Source organism: Citrus sinensis, chromosome 8 (assembly GCF_022201045.2).
Source record: "Citrus sinensis cultivar Valencia sweet orange chromosome 8, DVS_A1.0, whole genome shotgun sequence".
NCBI lineage: Eukaryota > Viridiplantae > Streptophyta > Magnoliopsida > Sapindales > Rutaceae > Citrus > Citrus sinensis.
This window is the reverse complement of record NC_068563.1, coordinates 29483567-29502687: the sequence shown is the minus strand read 5'-3', so window position 1 is coordinate 29502687 and position 19121 is coordinate 29483567. Positions and strand designations below refer to the sequence as shown.

At 33.2% G+C, this 19121-nt stretch overlaps 3 protein-coding genes and 1 pseudogene across 3 annotated transcripts; 2 read left to right on the top strand and 2 right to left on the bottom strand.

Moving 5' to 3' along the window:
- Window positions 1–2841: 2841 nt before the first annotated feature.
- LOC112499294 (histone H3.2-like) lies at window positions 2842–3837 on the bottom strand (annotated as a pseudogene).
- Window positions 3838–5859: 2022 nt separating this feature from the next.
- LOC107178362 (copper transporter 1) lies at window positions 5860–6312 on the top strand. The gene has a single exon (XM_015533428.2). It carries the CDS (start codon window positions 5860–5862, stop codon window positions 6310–6312), a length of 453 nt encoding a protein of 150 aa, XP_015388914.1.
- A 5173-nt stretch (window positions 6313–11485) lies between these two features.
- Window positions 11486–13533, bottom strand: LOC102618857 (uncharacterized). Its single transcript, XM_006488356.4, has 4 exons — window positions 12908–13533; window positions 12590–12797; window positions 11997–12104; window positions 11486–11896 (listed from the first exon to the last, which is right to left on the bottom strand). Exons 1-4 carry the CDS (start codon window positions 13328–13330, stop codon window positions 11799–11801), a joined length of 837 nt encoding a protein of 278 aa, XP_006488419.1. The 5' UTR covers window positions 13331–13533; the 3' UTR covers window positions 11486–11798.
- Window positions 13534–16832: 3299 nt separating this feature from the next.
- LOC102618570 (universal stress protein PHOS32-like) lies at window positions 16833–17970 on the top strand. The gene is made up of 4 exons (XM_006488355.4): window positions 16833–17135; window positions 17210–17319; window positions 17419–17537; window positions 17635–17970. Exons 1-4 carry the CDS (start codon window positions 16958–16960, stop codon window positions 17726–17728), a joined length of 501 nt encoding a protein of 166 aa, XP_006488418.1. The 5' UTR covers window positions 16833–16957; the 3' UTR covers window positions 17729–17970.
- The last annotated feature ends 1151 nt before the right edge of the window (window positions 17971–19121 follow it).

Genomic DNA, 19121 nt, shown 5'->3' with positions numbered 1-19121 from the left:
TAATTACATACAATGTCGACAAAATAACTTCAGAAAAAGATGCATTACATTGTGCAAATTTGCTAAATATATATCTACTGTGGACGAAAAAACGATAACGTGTGTGTGTGTGTGTGTTCAATTGTCTTTTGTTTATGTGCTTTTTACTTACTCTTCACTTCATACTTTTTTTGTTGTTTAAAAAGAAAAATCATTCTGTAAAAAGGTAAGAGTCGTTTTCGTTAATGTTGGCTATATGTGTATGTGGTATAATCTATTTCTATCCCCCATTAATTGTTAGTTAGTCATGAGATTTTTTGATAGCCGTGTGGCCTCGGGCAATCTTATGAAAAAAATCACGACGGCAAACTATGATGGCATTTCGTTCATAAGTCTTAATTTTCTTTAAAAAATTAGCTGGTTAATTTTCAAAGTGTCCCCTACATATTAATTAGGATTCTCTCTTTGAGTTAAAATTACCTTATCTGTCCAATCTTGACATTTGTAAATTTTTAGTTTAAATAATCAAGATTTACTTTTTTTTCTATTTATTAACTACCAAATTATAAAAATTCATTTCTTCGGAAAATCTTAAGAATCCTCTCTCTCACCTCACATTCCATTTGTGAACTCCATTATAATCAAATGCTAAATCACTGCAGTTCTAATGAAATTCTTGCACTTAATTAATAGAAGAACAATTATATTTGAACTCTCATTTTTTTTTTCAATAACCCCTATTAATAAATTTAATTACAATTACTGTTACTAAAAAGGATAATGAATAAGTGAATGCTAACACTTAAAAAAAAAAAAAGAAGAAGAAGAAATGAGCTCGATAGCGAGGTAGGCTTCCAATTGAGTAATGATACAGCCACAAACTCTTGTACAAACTTATTTTGTACAAACTGATGTGGCATGATAAGATTAGTTGAATTAAATATCACTTGGCCCACATGATTTGTTTTTATTAATTTATATTTTCATTCAACCAATCAATTAATGCCATGTCAGTTTGTACAAAATAAGTTTGTACAAGAGTTTGTGGCTGTATCATTACTCCTTCCAATTACTTGACGCACCACATCAAGAAGTCAAGAACTCAGAGGAGCGTGTGCTGGCACGCGAGAATCTCGAGTGCAATATCAGATCCCAGGAACTTGCACGCAAACTCAATGCCATCCTAATCAAGAGAGCTAGGGTTTATAAGAAGAGTTTGGAGTCCATTGGGTGATAGAAAAAGGGTTGTGTAAGCTTCTATAATAGTTACAGGGATTTTTCCATTTCTTCCTGAATGAAAAGACATGCAGCACTTTTTTTAACCCAATTCACGAGCATGACAACTTTAATTAGTTGAAACATTATTTGTTGTTTTTTGTTTTGCACATTGCACCTGATAACAGTGGCGGATTTAGAAAAATAATTTACCGGGGGCTAAATTAGATAATAATAAAATATGAAAAACTAAAATTTTGAATATATAAAATATTTGCTAATACATTTATAATTATTCTCTACGCATTTTCGTATTTTAAAAATGTTATGCAATAGACTCATTATCAATATTATTAAATTTATTGTTTCCTATACAAATAACTAAACTATCATTTATCCCATCTGATTCCAAAGATAATTCTTCATGAGTTTCATTACTGAAAACATTCACTCTAGTGTTATTATAGAGACTAGAAGAATTAATCCTATTTTTGAGAATAGAAAATATTTTGAGTGGTGGGCTATCATTATTTTTAATTAAAATATAAGTTTTTATAATTCTTAAAAGTTAAATTTTAAAATTTATGGGGGTTTATAATTTATAGTGATTATTTTAATAAAATTTTGATGGGGGCTAATTAGAAAACTAAAATATATATTTTTTAATTTTAAAATTTTTTTTGGCCAATGGGGGCTGGCCCCACTGGTCACATGCTACATCCGTCCCTGCTAATAAGCAATTAATCTTTATACGTTAATGAGAATTTGAACTTTTATCAAAAGACAAATTTCTAGAGAAATTTCATGTATTGCTCTATCGTCCATCTCAACTGCCGGGCAAAATCATGCATCTTGCCCCGGTAATTTCATCACCATCAACAAGGCGAGATCTAATTTCACACAAGTCAGCAACACATTGAAGAAAAATCAAACCCGTTGTTTGGATTAGATTACTTTTGGAGTTTTAAATGACGAGAGTTAAAAAGAAAGTAAAAATGATAAATAAGAATATTGAAGAAATTATATGAAATTATTTTATAAAAATTTTATGGGTTAATTGAGAAATGAAAACTAATAAGATAATTTGAAGAGATCAAATATCACAACTCGAAATGATGAAAAATAGTTCTCTCTTCCTTCAATCATTTTTTCTTTGGAAAATGATGTTTGCCCCGGGTCAAATCCCGGGTCAAACCCCGAAATAACTCAAAACGACATCGTTTCGTTTAATTTTTTTTCCCTTTTATATGCTTTGAAACGACGACGTTTCGGCACTGGCACGCTTGCATTAGGAGTCAAGGGAACTAAACTTGGGTCTGAGCTAAATTTAAGCTTGCAGAGCTCATGGCGCTAATGGGAACACCAGATATTTCAGACATCTTTCCGGTACTTTCATGGTTTAATTCAAGGTGAAGAAAGGAGAACAAAGAAGATTTCTCTATGGTTTTAATATATTATAAGCTCAACTGTTGAAAGTGTAGAAAAAAAGTCTGTTGTTAACGGTGAAGAAGCAGCAGCAAGGAACAATACTGAAGGAAGTAATTGGAAGTTTTTTTCTTTTTTTCCGGGCTATTTATATGCAAAATTTGTTTCAACGATGAGAGAGCTCATAAACTACTTGCTTAAGCAAATGAAAGTGCCCAATAATTCAATTTTTCTAAAACAAGACTTCTAACATTCAACAGATATTTTCACAAGCATCTGGAAGGCACAATCTAAACGGCTAAAGAAAAATTCAGTACATTACATAAGATTTCCAAAATGGCCCATTACATATCAACATCTCAAAAGCAAACCCTAACAACAAAAACAACTCATTAAAATGTTTACATCCGTCATTTTATTCAAGCCCTCTCGCCTCTGATTCTCCTTGCAAGCTGGATATCTTTGGGCATGATGGTGACCCTTTTAGCGTGAATAGCACAGAGATTGGTGTCTTCAAAGAGACCCACCAGATAAGCCTCGGCAGCTTCTTGAAGAGCCGCGACGGCGCTGCTGTGGAACCTCAGACCGATCTTAAAGTCCTGAGCGATTTCCCTAACGAGCCTCTGGAACGGAAGCTTCCTTATCATAAGCTCAGTGCTCTTCTTGTACTTCCTGATCTCTCTCAAAGCCACTGTTCCCGGCCTGAAACGGTGTGGTTTCTTCACTCCTCCCGTCGTTGGAGCGAACTTTCTGAGCTGCCTTGGTGGCCAGCTGCTTACGTGGTGCCTTTCCTCCGGTGGACTTCCTTGCTGTCTGCTTCGTGCGAGCCATTTTGTGAAAGTGTGTTTCTGCGGAACCAGAGGGAAAACTTTAAAGTGATGGCAACGTGGCAACGGAAGACAAGTTTAGGGGATAGTTGTTTATATAAGACAGTGAAGCGAGGCGCTTGTTTCTACGAGTTCTGAATCTGGACCATTCGAAGGGCAATGGGTGTTGTTTCGAAGAAAGGGCTTTTGTTTTGCGTTTATTATTCTCTAAACGGCGTCGTTTCAAAGCGGAGGAAAGAAAAAAAATTAGAACGAAACGACGTCGTTTTGGGTTGTTTCGGGGTTTGACCCGGGATTTGACCCGGGGCAAACATCAGCACTCTTTTTCTTTTAATCACTTGTATCCCACACTCAATTTTAACTCTTAGTATGCAACTTTTAACCTACAAATTAATATAAAATAATGATTTAAAATGTTTACAAATTAAAACTAGTTACTTGGCAGTTTGTATGTTAATTAATAATTTCACATTTATTCTTTAAAAGTATGTTTTCTCGTAAATGTTAATGTCAAAAAAATTAAATAAAGGCATTATAAATTTATAAGATATCTAACGCTTGGTAAGAAAAATTTTATAAGAGACGAAAATATAATCTTCTCATAGCATAGCAGTACAATCTAGTTGAGGGCGCAAGTTCGTAGTGAGTGAGCATTGACAATTTCATATTCAAGCTTTTATAATGAAAGTTCTTCAACTTGAGTCGTGTATAAGGTGATGAGTTTTGGAGATTTTGGACCGTAACAATAATCAAAGAAATGGAAAGTGAAGATCAACCACAAATTAAAAGAAATTAATTAAGTTGGAAAAACTGTTCTTGGTCCTTTGCTAGTAGGCCCCTTTCGCTGCTGGAATTAAGTGATTGTGGAAAAATTATCACACGGAACAGAACGGAAGCATGTGATTTGCTCATCAAAATGGACCATTTCCACGGAGAATGCCAATCAAAGTGGGTCCTTAATCAATTCCCGACTACACGCTATAAATGAAATGATATGAAAGGAGAAAATATCATCAACTCAATCAATTCTCAGTTTCTCACTTCGATGAAGATGGGGAAAAATCAAGAGGAGCCTGGTGGCCCCATTGAGTTGATGATATTCACAGTTCGATCGGTTTGCACGTTCACGCGTTACTGGATATTTGAATTAACACGGAGAGCATTGTCAGCACCACAGCCCTTGAATAATCAAGTATATTAAAACAATTTGGATAAATACATATATAAAATGAACTAATAACTGAAGAAAACATATCAACATTCTAATTTTTCTTTGTTCTTCAAACGGCAAGAAACTAGCCGAACCACATATAATTTTACGAAGAAAGAACAAAAATCAATTGATTGAAAATGGGAGGACGGCGATGATCGGTCGAGTGAGTCAGAGTGAGATCACTCTTTTGTATAGCTATATTTGGAATAAATCCGTTCTTATTATCGGCTGAAAATTTTTGAAGTTCACCAAAGAATCCTTCGAGTACATTATTAATCCTTTAATTTGCTAGTAATATTAGATATTTCAATATGTAAGTCCCAATTGTTATAATATTCATTCATTTAATGTGGCTAAATAATTTTATAAATTTTGAAATTATTATCTAATAGATGAGTAGCATATTGAATTGATGTTCAACTTGAGATTCAGATGTTGAGAGTTGGGATTTCTAATATTATTGTTAATTTAATAATTAATTGTTATGGGTAAAATGGTCCCAATTAATGCGTACCAAATATTGTGAACAACTTTAGCCAATAAAAATACACAATTGATCCGTGCTATACATAGAAGATTATATAGGAAATACAACTAATTAATAATTAATTATTAGTGACAAATTGGAAGACTGGAGCTGGCAATTTTATCGTTTTTTTCTTAAATTTGCTAATCGCTTGTGAAACGCATGTGATGATGGCCTATTTGTTGAGTTTCATGATGTATATAGTTATCTTAATCAATTATCGTTCAGGAATCAGGAGCTACAAAATCAAGTGCCATTTCTTTTTTGGTTTTTTTTTTTTTTGGGAGGGGGGTGGAACGAAAGTCGAGTCTCATTGATGTGACGACACATATATATAGTTACTATAACAAGGGTAAGTTCACAATTACATTGAATTATTTGGGTCGTGGTAAGTAAATGTTAGAATTGCCAGAGGAAATACTGAAATAATTCTAAAACCTATAAAACGCTTCATTGAATTTAATTAATTAGCAAAAATGAGTATTCTCGTTCTCCACAAAACCCCTCATCGGTACATAGTAATAATTCTGTACTATCATTTGCTTCCCTTCATCCGAACCCTAAATTCCTCAATCTTGTTTCAACCAATCATCTGATTGGATCCAACCCAAAAACCGAAAAAACAAAAATCTAATTCATTGATTAATTCTATTGTATGTATAATTTCTTCAGACATGAACGATAGTCACATGCTTGACCCCCCGCCTACGAAGAACGGCACCGGTGAAATGATGATGCATCTCCACAAGAAAATGAAGATGCATATGACCTTCTACTGGGGCAATGAAGCAGAAGTCCTTTTCTCCGGTTGGCCCGGCAAAAGGGCAGGCATGTATGCATTAGCCCTAATTTTTGTATTTACGTTGGGGGTAATTGCTGAGTGGCTGACCCACAGCCGGCTGATCAAAGAGGGCACGACCAATGTTGCCGCAAGGATCATTAGAACGATCTTGCATGCTATTAGGGTTAGTCTTGGATATCTGCTGATGCTTTCTCTCATGTCGTTCAACGCTGGAATTTTTCTTGCGGCTGTTGCTGGCCAGGCTCTAGGGTTTCTGCTGTTTGGAAGTATGGTTTTTGATAAAACTGAATTTCCACCGTATGAGAAGCCTTCGGAAAGTTGTTGAATTTTATGATAATCATTTGATTTGGGTAATTCATTTCTGAAATAGACTGCTGTAGCTACCTTTTAATTTCAAGTGTAAGTAGTACTTTAACTCAAATTTTGCTTTAATTAATTTCTCTCCCTCTGTAGTATATATACGTATATATGAAATGTTCTCAATTTTCTTAATCCCCAACAACGATCATTTCGAGGAAAGGAGTTGTTGGAAATGGGATATTTTGAGATCAAGATAGAATTTGATCTGGGTAATTCTTTTTTGTGGTGTATAAAGACTCAATTAATTTTGTTGAGTTGTATTTTACATTGGTTAGTAAAAGTAAGTTACTTTTTAACTTATAAGTAGGAAATGTTACTCTACCCAATAGATTAACCTTTTTTGTTAAATACCTAAAATTCCTAGGCTAAGCATCCCTCTAATAAATTGTATTATCATAACCAGATCCTAATAGATAGAATATAGTGGTAGAACAACTCGGTTTCATCCCAAGAGTGATTATTGAGTTATGTATCATATTAACTAGTAAATAGGAATTACTTTACCTTCTAAGTAAGATAGGTTACTCCACCCAATAAATCAGTCTTTTAGTTTGGATATTTAGAAATTCTAGGCTAAGCCCCTAATAATTTTTTTTAACTTCCTGCTTTTTCCAGAAATTAAACTCAGTGCTTTAAAAGTAATCACTTTGGGCAGTTGGTTTTGGATAATTGATCTAGAATATGTTTGGAAAAAAGTAGTCTAAATGTCTAATATTGGGCTGCGAAGGGGCCGATTGTCGGAGTTGCAAATGTTGCCACCACATCATTTGTTTTTGTCATATTTAAATAAAGACTTTGTATGGATACTATTTTTTGTGGGAAGAAAATCTTAGGCAGGAAAGTGTTGTGTGATGAAATTATGTTACTTGTTATAAATTATTTTCATCAGTTATATCACTAACATGATGGGTGTGTTTTAAGATTTTATTAAATAAGCGAGTGAGTGATCGGTTGGTGTGCTGGTTAGGACAACAGTATTACAAGTCTACAATGTTGCGGTCTTCGTACTGTTGTCCATCAATGTGTAATTAGTGGTAGCCCAGAACAAATTCAGACCAGATTCAGAGACCAGGTTGATTTATGTATCTTTGTAATTAATGTGAAGCAAGATTACGTCAGTATTAGTTGGGTTTTAATTAGATATTTCACTGAATTAGTTGCCTGTACTTTGTCGAAGTCGAACCATTCAACATTATAAGGTTTGCTATGCAGTACTCTTAATGCAATGTTGTGCATGATATTAATTCAATTTAGAGCTAAATTACCAATCCCAATAACTAGTGTTGTACATTTTTGTTCTAATATATATATATATATATATAGCAGTGTTAAATGTGTGCTGGTTCGATTCAATAAAACTTTAAGATAATAAAAGATTTCTACTCCGGCCTCTGGGGAAGGCACGTAATTGAGCCCACATAATGCTTTCAGCTCCAAAGGGGATGAAAGCCAAGCCCATTATAGTGATTCTGTTTCCCTGATTAATTTCTTTGAAGATAATAACACTATCTTTTTGTGTGTTAAATGGCATATGGGAAAAAAAAAACTAAGAAAATGGCCGGTTCAATGTTGAAAAGTTCCTAGATCAACTTAGATGTGGCATATGAGTTTAAAGGGTTTAGATTTTTACCTTCACACGTACTTGTAGCATGTGGAGAACTTGTAAAGATTAGTTGACTTTGAATCCTGCGGGTTGAGTACCTAAAAAAGATACTCCAACGTTTAAATTAGTGTTCGATTAAGATTAAAAGAAAAAATAAAGAAGAAGAAAATGAGTTTTCTCTTTCTAAAAGTGAACAGTGTACTCAAAAGCTAAAGACCAATTTTTCTTAGAGATGACCCTTTTATTTATAGATAATAGACGTCGTGAAATTAGAGTTTTGCCTTGAACCCTGCTCTTACGGACACGTGTCACCCGTCATTACTATACACTTTGATATAATTTTGACTATGGAGAAACATACATATTTATTACGTATATATTGGTTTTCCTATTCTTATGACTTTGAATATATTTTCTTTAGACCACAGTTTAAAATCAACATGAGTTCAATTCTTCCTATTGTCACTTTTATAAACTCCTAAGAAATTTTATTTTTAGTATTATTTCTTTATTTAAGTGGATACAAATGTAGTGGTGCCTTTTAAATATGGCACCAAGAGAGTTCAATTGTTGTTTTTTTTTAAAGTCTAGAATAACATATGGATCCAATTATTGATAATGATTATATAGTTATAAAACATAAGTAGACACTAATGTAATTTTCTTTTTAGGCGTCATGTAAATATTTATAAAATTTAAAGAAAAAAAAACATATGTAGCCAAATGCAGTTGGATTATCGTTTGGGTTTTTTATACCATAGTTAATGTAATGCCTCTCTCTGCTGCAGTGCTGCTGTAACTCCTATTTCTAGATGTTAATGTTGCTATCATAACAAGGCTTCATAGGTCAGAGGACCTTTAAAGAAGCTAAGCAATGCCAAAAAGTTATTAAGTAAAACAAATATCATTTAGCAAAAATTTACTCGTACCTTCTTCTACTCGCATTGATTACAATGCTCATGCAGTCATGTGCAAGTGGAATACATGTGACTGGGTCCTCGGGACCAACTACCAATAGGGACTCATTTATATTCTTTATTGTCTCTTTTATAGCTAAGTCCTGAATCAATGACCGATTTATTGATTCATACTTAAATCAATGGCAGTGCCTGTGCCCCAACGGTCCCTACAAATTGATATGTGTAAGAGGCCGCAAAATCCCAACAAAGCCGGCTTGTTTTGTGCAATCTTCAGAGCAACGTGTATCAATAGCCACCATTCACTAACTAGTGTTCCGTGCACTCGCTTCTCTAACTAGCAGACAAGTGATTAATTAATCAATTTTTCCGAAAATATATAAAAAAATGATTTATTTTGAGGCCAAAGTGAAAGTGGGGTGCAAATATTTCCTTAAAAAGTAAAAATAGTGAAACATAATCAAAGGACTTAGCTGAGTTGGCACTGGCCCTACCATTTTGGCATTTTAATTAACAACTTACTTGAAAAACCACGGCAAAGCGAATGATTTTGCACTGTGTGAGCACTTTCCCCATTTGGTTATGCAGCAAGCAGGTTTCGTATTAGTCTTTGCAAGCCTGGGCCCCGGCTTGTTGCCCAGCTGAATCTGACAAGTTAATACTGGATCCATCTGTCGGATTAATGTGAAGGATCAGCGTCGATTTCGATTTCATTTTCAAAGAAGGAAATTAACCACCGACATGACTGTATCGCTATATCTTTTGGATAGAATGGAAGGAATCTGCAGGAAGGTGAAGTAATTAGAACCACTTGGGAATAGGGGTGTTCGCGGATGAATTTTATGAATTTGATATTAATTTATATTTGATATATGATTTTATAGATTATAAATTTTTAATCAAATTTAATTCACGGATTGATGAAATTCAATTTATATATTTGTGGATCGGATGTGCATTTGATCTAATCCATATTTAATTCATCATTTTACGAATTAGTTTGCAGACTGAAATTTTTTTAATATTGTCTAATACACAAACCAACTAAATAAAAAAATTTAATATAAAAATAATTTTACTATCGATCAAATTTAAAATTAAATAAGATTTAAATAAATAAATTATTTAAATAAAGCTAGAAAATATATTTAAAGTTTCAAAATACAATACACTAAAAAGAAAAAATCTCATTTGTTTAGATCAGGATATGAAAATTAACTATTTAAGAAACTATATTTGTTTATTTCATTATTTTTTGTTTTATATTATTATTGAATAAGATATAATTTAATGTTAATATAATCATATTTTAACTTATTTATTTACTATTAAATACTAATGCATATTTACAGGTTTTATTTTTAATTAAATAAATACTTTTTATATTTTGTGGATTCGCAGATTTACATAAGTAGATCCATATCCAATCCACCGATTGCGGATTATCAAATTTTTAATTCAATCCAATCCACCAATTTATGGATCAGATTTTTACGTATCGAACTTATACAGATTAGACAGATTGAGAAGATCGGATTGAATTCTGAACACCCCTACTTGGAAACACATTAGCCTTAGAAGTGAGAGAAAGAAAAAAAAACAAAATAGAAAATTAGAAAGAATGATTATCAATTGGAGAGGAATGCATACAGAAAAGTGATGGTAATGCCCTTTAAATATGGAAATTCAGTGAGCTAATTAACAATCTCAACTGCAAACTGAATTAGATTCATTAGGAGAACCTGAATACTTTATAATTGACAAATTCTCCTTGAAAATAAATTTACCCAAACAAATAATTATGGAGGTTGCATGCATGGACCCAATTACAAGACAACTTTGAATCTTGAGGTGGCATGGTAATCGATGTGACATGATGCACGATCAAAAGAGATAAAAGGTCAATTGCCTTCGCTAAATACAGGCCTAGTGATCGCATTATCCATTTAATTTGTTGATTATAATAATGTTTTTATTGTAATAGAAGTCGGATATGGTGGGCTTATACTTTATCCATACAATGAGTTTATTACGTATTTTAAGTTGTTGCATTTGTTTTGAATTTTTTTTTTTTTGGTTACTTCAAAATTCAAATATTTCATTACATTGTCAATTTTTGTCCTTATCTTGAATTTTTAAGGGACTTGAGAAATATAATTCATTATTTAAAAACATATAACAAATAACTTAAGACTTGTAATAAAAAAAATTAGTACCATGTATTAATGGAATTAATAAAAAAATATAATAAATAAAAAATTTGAAAAATATGACGACAAATTTAATGAAATCGCGATGCTTGGATAGAAGCATTTAATCAATGAAAGCAAAATATGAAATTAACAAAAAAGAAAATAATAAATAAAAAAAAACCTTAAAAAATATGATGAAAAATTTAATGGTATCGATGTTTGGGTTGAAGCACTTCATCAATGAAAGCAACATGGGAGAGGCCCCGACGCGGCATTCATATACCCACATTCCACATTTTTATAATCCAACGACCAAATGCATACGTTTGTAATTCAACATTTTCTAAAACTTTATAGCGAGGCGGCCAATTTGGAGCTTATTTTGTTCTGTTGTTGCGAAAATGAAATGTACGATTGATGAGCAAAATGAAGCAATAATAAGGACTTTTATTATTATTATTATTATTATTATTATTATTATTACAAAGGACTTTATAAAAGACATCCTTAGATTACTAGTACTGAATCTTTATTCTGAAGAATGTACAGAGCCTGCAGTGTCCATTTCTTTCAGGGACATATTTGATTTTCCTACTTCATTTAAGTCAATAGTCCCCTTCAAAAACAAATATAATAGAAATGGAAATATATATTCCCCTTCATCTTTGTTGTTCCTACAACCTATTGGATTCTCTAATTTGACGAGTTAATTTCTATTTTTTTTTCGTTTTTTTCCCCTTCAATACGTCCATTCTTGAGGTAGAGCAATCTCTTGATGGTTTGAGACCGGCGCCGGCTGCTGCTGCTGTGAATTCGAGCTGCTATTATTGTTTAAACCTAACAAGCCATATGAAGAGAACCAAATCAAAACATTTATCTTAAAAGACAAGAAGTGAGTTTATTGATACAAATTAATTTTTGGTGGTGAATAAGATACCATCTTGCAAAGGAAAATCTCCATTGAATCTTGACGGCACACCCACTTTGTCAAAATGTTGCTTTAGTGCTTGTACTACTCTTGCTGGTATAAGGACTGTCGAACATCCTATATAGACCCAACAAACAAATTTTTTTTTATTTTTTAAAGAAAAAGAAACAAAAAACAATAATGATGTTAGTTCGAACCTCACAAAGTCACAAGTCACAATTTCTTGATAAGGTTACAAAATTAATCCTAACAATAAAACAAAACAAGTGGACCAGAAAAGGGAAGATTCCAAGTGTACACTTCTAGAATTATATATATATAACTTGGCCAGTAGCATTCTAGAAACCATTGATTGATGAGACAAGATAGAATCTAATAACATGAAAACTAGATTGGAATCTAAAGAATCAGAACCAAACAAGTTATAATCTAATAAATTACTGAAAATACAAAGTTAAAGTAAACCTAATGAGTGAACCTTTAACCACCCCAACAACCATGGAAAGAAAAAGCAAAATGCCCACCAAATCAAACCAAATTCCCTGAAGTGACCCATTAAAATCGGAAAAGGATATTGAAGCGGCTATTCCAGTTTTCTGTACCTTGTTTCTTGCGTGACTCAGAAGCATGGCCAATTTTTTTAGGCAAAAAAACTCCGGTGCCTCCACTTGATGACTTGGTTTCTGAACCGGGGCCTTCAAGGAATACGGCTCTCACGGGATTTGAACTTTGTGGATCAACAATATTTGCTCTCTTTTTGTTTTGATTTTTCTTCATAGACTGGTCTTTTTTGAGATTCAGCTTATAGTACTTTGAAAGATAAAAGGAAGAAGCCAAAGTTTTAATCACAAATATAACCAAAAGAACAAAGAGTAAAAAGTGATATTATATATAAACAAGAAGTGATTATATTTGCTTACTTGAACTGCTCGTATTTGATCATCAATAAGAGATTGTTTAGATTGAACCTTGGGGCCCTCGTGGGTCGAGTCTAACGGTGGCCAGAAGGTTGATAGCGACGGCGAGGCAGCCGATGAACTCCATGATGACTTTTCTTGTTTATCATGATGATGATGATGATCGTGATTATTATCATCTTGAAGCATGTAGTAAGCCATCTGACGGCTCAACTCAGCCATGTAATCTTCTTCGGATTCTTCGCTTTCGGTTTCTGTTGAGCCGAGTTCTGATTCGATTGGAGAGTTCAAAACTGACCGGCAATCTGATGAGCCAAAACATGACCAATAACTACTGTTGGTACTTTTAGATTTGTTCTTTGAGAGTGATGAAGCTTCATGATGATAATCTTGATCAATAAACTGAGTTGGAGGCTCAACAGCCATATGAAGTGACTACGATTTTTAACACAGAGCACACAGAGAGAGAGAGAGAGAGAGAGAGGATTTTGAATTATAAGGGCTTTGCGTTAAGGCAATATTTATATAAAAGATTTAGTTCAAAGAGAGAGATTAAAAAAAATATGGAAAGTACGGAAAAGACAGGAACATAGTCAGCTGGTGGTTCCGGTTTTGGACAGTGAGTTTTCAGTTTAGTTTAGTTGTGTGGTGTGGCTTTAGTAGTTGGATTAGTACAATTGTCCAGCAATACAGCTCACCTGCCATTTGTTGTACGAACTGAAGTTGTCAATTAACATACTGATGAATTAGTCTTAAACCCTGCAAAGTTACTCCTTTTGTAGTAACACTTGCATATGTGATGTCACACTGTCCAGTTAATTTCGATGAGACATTACAAAATTACACTAGATAATCGTTTCTGATGGTAGCTTGATAGCTCTAAAAATGCTTATGGTTATAGTTATTGTCGCCCTGGTTGTTTTATTTACTGCAAATTTTTATGGGTATATAGGTAAGTAGAATTTAATTACGAGGACAGCAAAGTATAAACTGCAACTCCAGCTAGTCCATTAAGGCAGTGGGCTCTTTTGTTGGCCACAAGACTTTTAATTACTTGTTAATTTATTTGTTAAACATGGCAATTAGTCAACACAGTGCTCTGTTTTTTTTTTCGATTAGGTGTCCTGTGCTGTATGGCAGATTTGAGTTAGATATCTTTGCACCTAAATCCTCTCTCCGCTTTTATTTTAATTTTCGGTTCTTGATAAATAGAACAAGTCAATGGCTCTATTGATCACATGAAGACTTGGCATCATCTGTTTCTCCTCAGGCACACTGCACTCTCTGTTTCTAGAAAGGGGGAAAACAATGAATTCGTGTATTTATTTGTCCACGTTTTCACTTTTTCACTTAAGTAGCCGCCCAGCAAATAAAAGAAAAAAGAATAAAAGACCTGAAGCTTGAGTGATTACTTTCCCTCAATTTTGACCTCTTGTGCAAAATTGTCAAAGAAACCAAAAAACAAAACAAAGTAAAGTAAATAAATAGCGAGCCTCAACAAATTTAAAAATCCACAAATGGAAATAAAAGACAAAAAGGGAAAACAAATTGGGCCATAGAAGCCTTCAGCCCACGAATCTAGGGTTAAACTGGGTACAGGTGAAACTCAAGTGAAGAACATGTGTTGCGCAAGCATAATTGTAGGCCATGGCCCGGAAGAAGAGAATTCACTTTGAGATACTATCATTTTACCACTCAACTTTCATTTTATTACCAAAATTGTCTGAAAGTTAAAGATGTGTTTGGTATTATTTTCGGCAAGCTGTTTTTCATCTTGCAAGAAAAAAAAAACAGAAAAAATATATTTGGCGGGCCTGTTTTTTATCAGCAAACTAAGAATTTACAAAGCAGAAGACTTTGTTCAGAGTAGTGCTAGAGAGAAAAAATTTTACTCTCCCTCTCTATCCACTCACTCTCTTCCTATCCCTTTCTTTATTATTTCTCTCGTCTTTCTCTGGTGTTCGTCTACACTAAGTATTTTCTCATTTTCAACTGTATTTGTTTGTTGAGAAAGTACGTGCTCCACTTTTTTCAGAGAACATACTTTGGAAAAGTTGACAAGAGTTGGACTTTCGGTGGATTGTCCCCCCTGGGGGCCCACGTGCCGAATCTTCTTGCATCCTTTAATCTTTCTGTCATTCTACTCATTGTTAACCCTCTTTCGCTCGCCAACGTTTATTAATTATCCTTAATAGTTGTCTTTATACGTTTCTTATCACCCACTGCAGATTTTTTGTTCCAGTTTTTTTTTTTTTTTCCAAAAGTGAAAAAATTATGAACAGTTTAAAAAATTAGAAAGTTCTGATTTTTTTTTATTTGTAATAGGTAATTGAATATTTTTTCTTTTTAACAAGTTCATTTGTATTTTATTTTAGTTAAATCTATAATAAAAAATTAAAAAATAAACTTCATTGCATAATAATAATAATAATTAAGAAACGCATTTTATACAAAAATACTACCGAAAACATTTTTATTTTTTTTATATTTTCAGGCAAACGACTGAACATGTTTTAACCGTTTTAATTTTTTTATACTATTTTAAAACAAGCTATCTAATAACTTTTTTAGTTTGAGAACATCAAATAAAAGTTCAATTTTCTTTCTATAAAAAAATGTAAAAGGCACCAATTGAAAAAAAAAAAACAACAACTAAAAGCACCCTTAATTTTTTCACCTTAAGTTTTAACTTTTATTTAAAACTAACAGAAATTTTAATAAAATTTATATCTAAAGTCTACTTTAGCCAAAAACTCTCTAATTATAATTTAATCTTCTAAATAAAAAAAGGACAAATTAATTAGATACAAAGAGATAAAGCTTTTTATTAATTGATTTTCTTTTATATATATACCTAAAATAATCAACTGATATAATTGTAAATAGTATAATACTTTTTTGCTTAGTATACTGAAATTTCTAAAATGCTCTTATGACATCAGTAATTTTTTAATGGAATTAACAATTTGATAGTAAAATGATAAAAGTCGAGACATTAAGTGAGAACAAGTGATTGCGAGAAAACTTTTTGGTAATAAAGTGATATGATAAGAAATTATCTTATTAGTAAAGTATTAATATCTCATTTGCTTTAAAAGGATTGGTCCTCTTGACGATAAAAATAACCTAAAAATTTTATATTTAACTTGTGCTATGATAAAACTCATTTAAAAGATTGTGACTAATTTCTGACAATAAATATACAAAAAATTACATATACATTTATTGCAACTATATGATGAAAATTTAGTGAATTATTGTAATGGAAATGTTGCATGATAGACGTACTTCAGACTTTTGCCGTGACATGTTGTATACCGATTTTTCTTATTTATGAAGAAATTAAAGCCCATGAAAATGGCAAATACCTGACTAGCTACTTGTCTACAAATGACTGAAAAAACAACAGACATCGTAGGCTATACGTTGACGTCCAACCAGCATGAAAAGTAGATAGAGCCTCAATTGTTAGATAATCAAAGACATACACATTTAGAGATAGAAGCTTGTTAGGTTTATGTGCCTATCTTTCCATGTCAGTTGACTATCTGACTGGACTGGCTGTTAAGACTTTGGACAACTCCGGCTACCTTATAGCCCCAAAACAAGATAAATTTTTCATTATAAAAAATAAAATCTAAAAAAAAATAAAATTAAGAATGTGTTATATAATATAACGTCAGGACATGATTGAGTGGTTTCAAATGATCTTATTTAACTAACCACTCGAGTTTAAGTTTTAAAACTAATCGGATTAAAATATAAATTTAGATATTGCCACCCCTTGCCTTAAAAACAAAATATATTTTAATTTTCTTTCTTGATTTTGATATATACTTTTTTGTTGGGGGACCGGGTTGGGATCGGTTCGGTTCGCATTGGATAATTCAATTATTGCTCTGTTACAAGTGTAACTCCTCACACGTGCAGGAAAAACAATGGAAAAGGTCAGAAGCAGGAGTTGATATGACCTTCCCTTCTTCTGCATCGCTTTTGACTCCTGTATCTCAAGTGATTGGAAAACCCTAAACAAATTAATTTTTTTTTTTCAAAATGGCATCAAATAATAGGAGCATAGGTGTAGCTTTGGACTTCTCAAAGGGAAGCAAATTAGCTCTCAAATGGGCAATTGATAATTTGCTAGAAAAAGGTGACACCCTTTACATCATTCATATTAAGCTTCCCCAAGATGATGAATCCCGCAACCTTCTCTGGTCCGACACCGGCTCACGTAAGCACTTTAATCATTTTATATAGTTCTTTAATTTTTTTTTTGTTAATTTTTCTAATGAATTTTCGGGGTAGCTTTGATTCCATTGGAGGAGTTTCGCGACCAAGAGGTGATGAAGCAATATGAAGTTGATCTTGATCAAGACGTTTTGGATATGCTTGATGCTGCTTCTAAGCAGAAACATGTTAGTTCTTTTTTCTTTTTTTTTGGTTTTTTTATTTTATTTGGGGGGGGGGGGGGGGTTTTGTTTTAATTTTAATTCTGTGTGTGGATTTGTTTATAGGTGAGTGTTGTAGCAAAATTGTACTGGGGTGATGCTAGAGACAAGCTTTGTGAGGCTGTTGAAGCTATGAAGCTTGATTCTTTGGTCATGGGCAGCAGAGGTCTTGGCACTATCCAAAGGTATATCAATTGTTTGTTTAATTTTTCTCTAATCTGCTAACTTAAGCAAAATAAACTTAATTTAGTGACAATGGAGTTTATTGAAATTTAAATATAGGGTGCTGCTTGGTAGTGTAAGCAACCATGTGTTGGCAAATGCAAGTTGCCCGGTGACCATTGTCAAGGATCCAAGTGCTGCTCATGGAATCTGATTTCACAAGTTCTGAACAAATCTAATCTTGCTTATATAATTGGTAATAATTTGTGCTGTCTTTTCTTTGCTGGTGTTTTACTTCGTATATATGCTCTTACAAGGTTATTTTCACAAGGTGTTACTTTTTTTTCTAGTGTCAATAAGTGTACATCAACTCAATCATAAGCGTTTTTGTAACATTGGTAACTTTCTTTGTTTAATTTAGTTACTACAATACATAGACATCTATAATTGCCATAACTAACTTGCATATGATTTGAATGAAAGTAACTTCTTATCAATGGCTTATTGGGCATACATATGCAAGTACCTTTTCTCTTGGAGGCAGGTGCTCTTGGATTAGGATTATGGCAATGCCAAGCACTATGCTATCCAATTGTGTAAAATGGAAAAAAAATTCTCCATTTATTAGCTCTACCTTTATGGCTTCTTGCATGATTCCAGACCAATTACACCACAATCCCACCAATGGCCAAATACCCTATAGTATCTTAAGGTGACTTTCAAGCATTTTCAGCTGCGGAGAAGCTTCTTCCAATGGCCTTTTTGCGCCCATTCTCTTTGCTTGTAAGAGCTTCAAGCACTGCCCGCAAAAGCTACAAAACCGAACAAAAGCCATGCGATTTTTTTTTATTAGAGGTTGGAACCAACTGGCCTTGAACACTACGTTCGAAGTTTACCTTCTCAACTATACACTTGGCCTAGAAGCGTGCCATGGCTCCCGCGTTTGGATCCTGAGGCTTATTGGGATTATTTTTCCATGTCTCATTGACATATTCAAGAATAACTAGTGATTTTGCAACTGAGAATTCTCCGTGCATAAGACAAGGAACCTTTTTATGAATGGGGTTGTATTTGAGAAGAAAATGACAAATCCTCTTCTATGTTTTCAATTTGTGTCCCATTTAGTTTCAGGACTATTTAGTCGTTTGATAGGATATGCGTGCCCATGTTCCAAACAGCTTTCACTTCTTGCCCTTCATAATCCCAACAATGTCTAAATACCCTAAGGTATCACCTCCAAAGAAACTCTTGCATTTCAGCTGACCTTCAAGCATTTTCAGCTGTTAAGAAGCTTCTTCCAATGCCCTTTTGCTTCCACTCTTTTTGCTTGTACGAGCCTCAAGCATGCCACAGCAACTTCATATCACTTGTAAGCAGATTTGAGGGCTTCATTGGGTACTCCAACATTGATGTGATTTCATTGAATTCGGACGGTTCTGATATGAGCGAGTTGTACTAAGAATTAGTCATTGAATCAAGACGAATTGTCGGTTCACCATTGCTAATCAATTAGTTATAGAATCAAGTCAACTGCACTAAATGTGGAAGAGGTAGACGCACCATTAAGGCATATTCAAAGTATATTCTATAGCCTGAGCAAAGCACAT